The 9,602-nt window shown below is 34.4% G+C and overlaps 1 protein-coding gene and 1 long non-coding RNA gene across 2 annotated transcripts; one reads left to right on the top strand and one right to left on the bottom strand.

The window, feature by feature from the left end:
* Positions 1-1,625: 1,625 nt before the first annotated feature.
* On the bottom strand, positions 1,626-9,350 carry LOC122136352. The gene is made up of 3 exons (XR_006154085.1): positions 9,215-9,350; positions 4,026-4,055; positions 1,626-2,417 (listed from the first exon to the last, which is right to left on the bottom strand). It is a non-coding gene; the product is annotated as an uncharacterized LOC122136352 (long non-coding RNA).
* lrrc53 (leucine rich repeat containing 53) lies at positions 6,956-9,524 on the top strand. Its single transcript, XM_042719259.1, has 2 exons — positions 6,956-7,360; positions 8,109-9,524. The coding sequence occupies exons 1-2, from the start codon at positions 6,985-6,987 to the stop codon at positions 9,464-9,466; spliced, it is 1,734 nt and encodes a 577-aa protein (XP_042575193.1). The 5' UTR covers positions 6,956-6,984; the 3' UTR covers positions 9,467-9,524.
* Positions 9,525-9,602: the final 78 nt, after the last annotated feature.

Raw genomic sequence — 9,602 nt, 5'->3', positions numbered from 1 at the left:
TTGAAGGCACCGTAGATGTATCAGGGTTTTCCTATACATTTTTTTTTTTGATGACAAGCAATTGATATTGCAAGCGAGATGGTGAGGCTACATGACGCTGTGCAAGCACAGAACAATACAGGGGTAGAGAGAATCTACGAATATTGTTTGCTTGGATATAAACACGTAGAAATGGGCCGTATTCAAAAAAGATATTTGGTGTAGTAGGCCTGCACAATTTGCAACCTGAACATGACCACCGCAACCAACAAACTTCATTCACCACATGTAAAATGGTTTCTTATGGATAATTTGACTTTGAAGATGAAGATATTTTGTATATGCAGCTTGTGTTTTATGATTGTCTTTAGATCCCCATCAATTATTAACCTTGTTTATAATCATTAATATCATGTTTTGTAGTTTCAATTTTGTGACAAATGTCAAACTTTAATTTAACTGAAATTTTTTCGTTTGTCTTTTAATTTATTATTATTATTTTTTTATAATGAACATGTTGATTGAAAACTAGGAGAGAGTAAACCAGTTACCTACACAATGTGTGATTGACATGAATAAAATCCGTCAAACTAATATGTTTGAAAGGATGTTTTCTCTTATTATTATCGATAAGCATGATATGGCAATATAAACCTGATAATGCATCACAATTTTGCTTTTTCAGCAGATGTTCAACATTTGTATCCTTATACAAATTGTAACATTTGTTATAATTTATTAAATTATTGTTACGATAATTTAGAATTGTAGTAATTTAAACATATTTGCATATTATTATAAAAAGTGTATATTTAAGAAGTTCTCACTTTTATTTGCTTATTAGCATGCCTGTTATTACTAACATATTGTCTGTTTATTAGTAATTATAAAGCATTTATTCTACATGACCATCTACTTCCCTAATCCTACCTAATACATAAACTTAACTACCTTGCTTACAATTAATAAGCATCATATTAGGAGATTATTTAGACAAAAGTCATAGTTAATGGCTTGTTTACAGTGAGATTTGGACCTTAAAATATAGTGTGACCAAATGCACAACATAAGGTTAGCCCCTCTGTATTAACTGTGGCCCCTCTTGTGCCCCCCAGCTGAAAAATTCCTAGAATCGCACCTTTCCTTAACCAAGGCTGTTTCAGTGCTGTGCAGTTTCCTAAACCCAGATTGAAGGGGCTTAAATTATTGTCAATAATCTGAGAAAATTTCTGAATTCATTTCTGCTTTATATTGGTCCAAAAAGTTTTCCAAACTTGATAAAAATAAACTACTAACCATGCTATTTACGTTCCAGTTTGCGACATTCCACCATCTTTGAATGCAAATTGTCATTATACCAGGGAGCTGTATGTACGAAAGAGATATTGTTTGAATAAGTGCAAACATGTCCAAATTGGCAGCAGGAGCATTATTAAGAATTTTATGCTCAGAAGGGACAGAAGACAAATCATCCAGGCATGCATTGATCGAATTAGCAAAAGCCACAGGGTCAGTTGATTGCCATTTATGGAAAGAGACAGTATGTGCAACAGGCCTTAAAGAATATGATACCTCCAAATTAAAAAGGATGGCTGAAAGATCAATGAGTCCAACATCTACAGTAGAGAGGTTTGACACAAAAGCATCATTTGCCATAACTAAATTTAGTGTATGACCTTTACAATGTGTAGGAACATTCACAAATTGTGTAAAGTTAAAACAGTCCAGCAGATATAAAAAGTATTTGGTCTTTCTGATCAAAATGTATGTTAAGATCACTAAGAATCAGAATTCTCTCACATTTAACACACAACATTGTCAGCAAATCAACAAATTCTAAAAGAAATTCTGCATTTGATTTTGGAGGTCTATAGATTGTAGCAATAGCAGTAGAATGAGTAGCAGTTACACTGAGTACAAGGCATTCAAAAGATGTAAACTGAGGTACAAACACAGGGCACAATTTGCAATGCTGGTTATAAACCACAATAATACCCCCACCTCTGCGAGAAGGCCGTGGGAAGTAGAAGGGTCCAAACCTGCTCGAGTCAGCTGGTTAAAAAGCAGGCCGTCATCCTTTTTGTGCCAAGTTTCAGTGAGAAACAGTAAATCTAGACCACAATGATATCTGACAAAAACAAAACCTCATTGTTCGCAGAACATGCATTTAATAATGCAGCGTGTAGAGGGTTTGATGGTCCCGCATTTTAAGATGTCTTAAAATGCGATGTTCAATAGGGAGCCAATGTAGTGTTGACAGAACTGGGCTGTTGAGAACTCTAGCTGCTGCATTTAGCAGTAGGAAATTACTTCTCATCCAATTTTCTCTAAATAATATGAATAGTAAATATTAGGCAAACAGAAATTAAAGCGATTGTTCATCAGTCATTTACTCACCCTGAAAGTTGTTCCAAACCTGTATGAGTTTGTTTCTCTTGCTGAAAACAAAAGACGATATTTTGAATAATGTGGGTCATTGAACAGTTGATTGTCTCCATTGACTTCCATAGTATGGAAAAAAGTAAATCATGACATAATTTCCATTTTTTGGTAAACTGTCCTTTTAACAGGCCTCAAAATGGTATTTCCATTGTATGCATTACAGATTTTATTAATTAGCAGATGATCAACACAGCATTTTATTGTAATCATTTGACTGCTGTTGGTACATCAGTTTAGGGCTGCCTCTGTGAAAAAAAATGGAAATAAGAACATAGAACTTAAGAAAGTGTCTTTGCGAACGTCAAGCATCAGTGCTGGACACTACTACATTTCTGAGATCAGGTAACATGCTGGTTTAACACGTGCCCCATTTGCACTGAGATCACTCACTGAGACACAACATGACTGTATTACAGTGGAACCATTGAGAATGTAATACTGAGGAAAGGTTTAGAAACTTGTTTGGACCCTCAGCACATGGATACGAGTGTTCAACATTTTGCTTCTCCATGTGTGGTAAGCACAGAGTGTTTGTATGTATTAATTATGTGATAAAAAATTTAATTTGCTTAACTGTAAAATGTTTAAGAACTTGGCTTGAATTTAACCCAGGATAGATAGATAGATAGATAGATAGATAGATAGATAGATAGATAGATAGATAGATAGATAGATAGATAGATAGATAGATAGATAGATAGATAGCTAGACAGACGGACGGACAGACAGATGGACAGATAGATGTTTCTTTTTTATTTATGCATGCATACATTTACTTTCTCTCACTCTCTATATATATTATATGTGTATCAGGTCAGCAAGATATTTTTTACATTTACATTTACATTTAGTCATTTAGCAGACGCTTTTATCCAAAGCGACTTACAAATGAGGAATATTTTAGCAGTCGATTTTATCAAAAGGGAAATGATATATAAGTGCTATAACAAGTCTCAGTTAGCCTAAACATAGTATACGTAGCAAGGGCTTTTAAATAATATAATAAATAAAAAGAAAACAGATAGAATAGAAAAAGAATAGAGCAAGCTAGTGTTAGAGGTCTTTTTTATAATTGTATAATAAATGAAAAGAAAATAGATAGAATACAAAATATTAGAAAGGTAGTTAGACTTTTTTTTTAATAGAATTAGAATAGTGAGTGCAAAAGTTAGAGGGTCAAATAAAGATGGAAGAGATGTGTTTTAAGCCGATTCTTGAAGATGGCTAAGGACTCAGCTGAAAAGAAAGAGATTAATAATTTATAAAGGAAGCATTAAACAGACAGTATTAGTGACAGTAAAGACTTTTACATCTTTACAAAAAATATCTATTTCTAATTTCTATTACTCAAAGAATCCTGAAAAATGTATATATATAATTATTATTATTATTATATTCATTTTTTTTTTAATTGAAGATTGTCAGTTTTTTGTCTTTAATTTGGCTGTGTTATATAAAGTAATATTTGAAGCAAGATGTGGAACTATTATAAGTAGCTTTCTTATTTTACAGTTACAGTCAAAGAATATGTCTCAGGTGTTGAAAGCAGAATCACCTCCACAGAAGGAATCAGGTGAAAGATCATGCATGTTTTATAACTTTACCTTCCTCATCTGTTTGGCAGTCAGCATCTCCTAGCAACAGAGTTCAGGGGAGCGCAGCATCAGGTGCAGTTGCCGAAAAAAGAAAAAAAATTTAGTTATGACCAAGTACTAGTCAGTGAATGTAGATCTGGACTATAGAACACTGTTGTACTGTTGTTGACAAGTCCTTGCTTTTTGCTTTGTTTTAGATTATTTTGTATAATTGTTGTTGCTTGAACAAAGCTGATCAAAGGCCATGAACCACATAAGCCATTTTGGAAGTCCAACACTATCTGACATCAGTGGCAAATCATGAGAAGTATGTGCACATTGTTGTCTTACAGTGCTGAAAAAACCTGTCAGACTAACATAGGTGAACACTATACTAATGGTTCCTCTCAGGTGTCTGCCTTCTACTGATGGTGATCTCTCAAGTTCAGCTGTCATTACTCTGCCCTTCTTCTTGTGTGGTGTGTTCTGAAGATGTCATTATCTGTCATAAACTCATAAACATTATTGGTAAGTAAATTATGTGGTTAAAGAACTTTGTTTGTTTTTTAGATAATGTTAAAAGGATAGTTCACAAAAACAGTTCAAATATTCTTCAAAATATCTTATATATATGATGACAGTATTTTCATTTTTGTGTAAACTATCCCTTTCAGTACACTGAAAACTGTTGGAAGTGCATTTTTAACCCTAAATCATATTTGATATGCAAATTTCTAAGGCCACTAAATTATCAACAAAAATTAAAACTTTGCTGGAAAAAAACTGTTGTAAACAATCTACAACATGCTTTCTGTCTTCTGACTGATTTTATTTTTATAAAGAGTTTATACTTTCTTAGCAAGTAAAGGCCTATTAGATAGATAGATAGATAGATAGATAGATAGATAGATAGATAGATAGATAGATAGATAGATAGATATTATTCAGTTTTAAAAAGATAAAAATCATGTAAAATGTAAATATCAAATATGATACATAAGGTTTTTAAGGAGCATTTATTTGTACATCTCGCAATCATTATTGTACTGCATCTTTGCCCCCCACAATAAAAAATACTTTGATCTAAGCATTTAACTAACGCATCTTACTATATTATTGGGAGATACAGACTGACAACAGCTATTTCTGTACTTTTTATGTAAGTAGTCTATACTGTTATGAAGCTTTTTTGATTAGAATTTCCTGAAGTATGGAGTTTTGGTAATATAACTGTTTTTATTCATCATATTTAGCTGCACCAGGCTCTACTAAAGCTTTGATGCTCACTGATGGACTCATTGATTCTGTGGACAACATGTTCCTCTCTGAATTGTCCAACATGAGTGTTCTGGCACTCAGCAACAACGCCATTTCTAGCATCATGGAGAATGCCTTTCAGAACCTCTCTTTTCTAACTACGCTGTTGCTAGACCATAACCGCATCTCCAGCCAATCCCTGGACAGCTCCACATTTTCCTGGCTCCACAGACTGGAGACTCTCTGGCTTGGTCACAACAATTTGAATGACATTGACGGCTCCTGGTTCCAAAGCTCTAGAGCTTTAAAAACACTTCAACTAGAGGGGAACCTCCTCAACTGCTTGAACTCCACAACCTTTGCCCATGCTGATCTGAGGAACCTGGAAACATTGGACTTGTCTAACAACCTCATTGTGTACTTAGGACGTGATAGCTTCAGAGGGCTTCCTCGTCTCCGCAGGCTCGATCTGTCCCGCAATCATCTACGCAGTGCTCCAGATGCATTCTCCTATCTGCCATGGCTCTCAGTGCTGAACCTTGATTTGAACCTCTGGAGCTGTACATGTGAGTTAAGAGAGCTGGCCTCATTTCTCAACAGTTACATTCAGGCTCCTGAAAAAGACTTGTACAATGGGCAGAGGATGGTGTGTGTGAATACAGATAATGCAGCTGTGCAAGCTGTGCTGGAATTGACTGACGCTAACTGTGTCCCACCAAACAGGAATATAACAGTGGAGGTTGTGGCTAAAAGATATAACACTTCTGAGCAATATATTAGAAATGTTGCTATTGCCATTGTATTTTCATTTTTGGGTGAGTATCTACTGCAAAATCCTTGATACCAAAACTTTCTACCTATTTTCATTGTAAGACTGAGACTCATTGATTCTGTGGACAACATGGTCCTCTCTGAGACTGAGGACATGACTATATAGTCTTAAAGAAATAATTCACCAAAAACATTTAATTTGCTAAAAAGTTACTCAGCCTCCGGCCACCCAAGATGTAGATAAGTTTGATTTTTTATTGGAACAGATTTGGAGAAATTTAGCAACTTGCTCAACAATGAATTCTCTGCAGTGAATGTCCAAACATCTGATAAAAACATCACAATAATCCACAAGTAATCCACATGGCTCCAGTCCATCAATTAGTGTCTTGTGAACTGAAAAGCTGCATGTCTGTAAGAAACAAATCCATTTTTAAAGGGTTTTAACTTTAAAAGAATGACATTTAACTGTTTTTGTTTTGTTTGTTTTTGTTGTTGTTTAATCCAAAAGTCATGGGGTGTGACTGATGTGCGGAAACAAAAATCAAGAAATGATATCTCTGCTCATGATTGTGCATTGAAGACAATTAGTCTATTAAAATATCAGATAATTATAAGACGAGATAAGATTGGTTTGTTTAGGTTGTAAAATGTTATGTAGTATAATCCTATTTATAAATAAACAATTTAGGCTATTTTTCATAGATCTTTACTTTTCTCCATAAATTATATCAAAACATTTTTGAAAATAATATGTGTATACTCGAATATCCAAGATGTATGAAAATATTTTATTTTTACTTGATAGCTGATTAGATCATCACCACATGACAATTTATATATATATATATATATATATATATATATATATATATATATATATATATATATATATATATATATATATATATATATATATATTCTGCTTTTAATTGTAGGTGGTGTTGGGATCACCCTGGGAATGATTGCCATTGCATACCACAAACTCGGTAAGAAATTTGAACTGGTGCAGGAGGAAAATAGAGTTGGGGAGTCCGGCCTGGAATCAACCCAGTGGAATTTCTGTGAAGGCAAGGACACTCTAACTAAGTGCCATGCACTGTACAACAGCAACTACAAATCCCATAAGCCCTGGGACAGAGAAGACTCTCCTTATCTGGGATCAGACATGCTGGAGAGTCATTTCACCTGTCACAAGTGCAGCTCTACAGCACATGCGGTAGGAAAGCACAAAAGAGAGATTGTCCTGCAGAAAGCCACTCATGTAGGTGAACAGCTGGCTAATTGCCAACATGAAGGGAATGATCAACATTCTGTGTTGCAACAGAGGATCAAAGGTAAACTAGCAAGCACACCATTTGATTTGAAATGTTTTAAAAGTATCTGCAAAGGAAAAGGTTTTCAAACCTTTTAACTGCCACAGACCCACAAATAATGACCTTCTTGCTGTATTTTTTCGAATATAAATGCAGATATATTTTCATATTTAAAGACCCATTAATACAATGAAAATGTAAAATATTACAAATATGCGTACAATTATTATCTGGAAAACATTTAATATTAGAATATTAATAATAATAATAGATTTAAATAAAATTATATATTTTAAAATCTACCATTAAGAATATTTTTTTAAGGAAGAAAACATAATAGAACTAATGAACGAATGATTTCCAACCAGTATTTATTACTTCAGTATTATTTATAAACTATTATATTTATAAAAAAATCTTTGTCATACTTTAATCATTTATATATATATATATATATATATATAGTTTTCATTTATGTATTTGTAGTTTCATAATTTTTGTTTTTGTTATAGTATAGTTATAGTCATTTGTAACGTATTACATATAAAAAACTATATTGCCTACATAAGTAATATCTATATCAGTATTTAAAACTAATCTTTTGTAAACAACCAACTATTAACTGCATAGCAGCACCTTCCATTTCTTCAATTCCAGTGGTGACATCTAGTTTATTTAGTTGTTTTATACCTTTAAGCACATTCTCAAATGTCTGTTTTAAATTACTAATTTAATTCATTTAAATAACAAAAGTCTGTTTTATTCACAGAGATAAGTGGACAAAGACATGATGAGAGCGGGGCAGGCATTCCAAACAGCTATCTGGGCATTCAGGGTACTTCTTCCCAACATCGTGGGGGTTCAAACAACATCTCAGCTGTCAGAATACAGCAGCTGGCCCTCAGTAATCATTTCTCGGCCCTCCAGAGGGGCACATTGAGACACCCAGACCAAATCCACAATGAAATAACTCAAGGAAATCACTCACTGTTAAAGCACCAGACTGAGGAAGTTCGTGCTCAACCAATTTACCAAACCATCAGCTGTCTGCACTGTCATCAGACTTATGAATACAGACATGCTGGGAGTAATAACCAGAACTTGATGTTTACAACTCATTCACAGAACACAGTTCAAAACAGAGCACAAATGTACAATGCCATGCTATACAAAGACAACTTGGGTTATGACAAGTCAAACGCTGGGAGACATGGTGAAAGTCAAGCTACTGAGCTGGGCTTTAAGTTAGATTCTCAAAGAAGTGTTACTTTTGATCTAGCTGGGACTGAGGAACATGTCCTCACCACAATGGCTGACAGACACAAAAAGGAATGTAGGATGAAGGACTTTAAAACAACTACAGAGAAACCCCCCCACAAGCTGAGTAAGACTAAGAGCAGCACACAAGGACACTTAAAGACCCAGAAATCCAGAGGACAGGCAAAGAGGACACTGAAAGTTAAATTACATCTAAACCCCCTTCAAAAAAGCAGAGTTCATCCAAAGTCCACTGACAAAGAAGGTATTCAAGAAGACAATATGTACAAAAAGGGTAAGAAGGAAAAACTGAAAAGCAAAAAGGACAAAAAAGATCAATTAAAATTAAATAAAACTAGCAAAGAATCTAAAGATAACACTGAATGCTCAGGAAATGAGGAAGAGGAAAATGATACTATGCAACATATCTCTAAAAAGAAGCGTGCTAAAAAAGGAAACAAGGAATCAAAGTCCCTGTCTAAGGATACAGATGATGTCACTACAGAAAAAGGTCAAAATTATATTTCTGTTCAGGGAGAAAATCAAATGGCAATACTCCCACTAACACCCAGTTTAGCTCTTCCAGATGATCACAACTTTCTTACAGCTCCATCTCACCCCAACGTTCTGGATTCCAGTGACACTCAGCAGCTATCCAGTCCAAATATTGCACTTCCTGTGAGTGAATCCACTGCTCCACAGGATGTAGTGGATCAGTCCAGCAGTTCAGACCTGATTAGCTCTGATGCACCTGTCATCCAAGAATATGTATCTTCAGCTGAGGGCTCACCAAAGAGGAAATTAAGACTCATTTTACCTGAAAAAACAACCAACAGGCCACAAACAGCACTTGATAAGAAAATCAGATAATGTTATTCCTTACAGATAATGTAACAGATAACAGCTTACAATTGGTTACCTGCCTTTATCAGAGGGTTTTTTGTTGTTGTTGTTTTGTGGTTTTGTTTGATATTGGATATGTAATTGTACAACTGCTCAACAAAAC

The sequence above is a fragment of the Cyprinus carpio genome, chromosome B2 (genome assembly GCF_018340385.1).
Source record: "Cyprinus carpio isolate SPL01 chromosome B2, ASM1834038v1, whole genome shotgun sequence".
In the NCBI taxonomy this organism is placed as follows: Eukaryota; Metazoa; Chordata; class Actinopteri; order Cypriniformes; family Cyprinidae; genus Cyprinus; species Cyprinus carpio.
This window is presented reverse-complemented; position numbering and strand designations above follow the sequence as displayed.

Bases quoted from the DNA above. Each gene is read 5' to 3' on its own strand.
- lrrc53 (XM_042719259.1), top strand. From the start codon at position 6,985: ATGATTGCCATTGCATACCACAAACTCGGTAAGAAATTTGAACTGGTG. The intron at 7,361-8,108 runs GTAAACTAGCAA...TTTTATTCACAG, and splicing joins GTTGCAACAGAGGATCAAAG to AGATAAGTGGACAAAGACAT.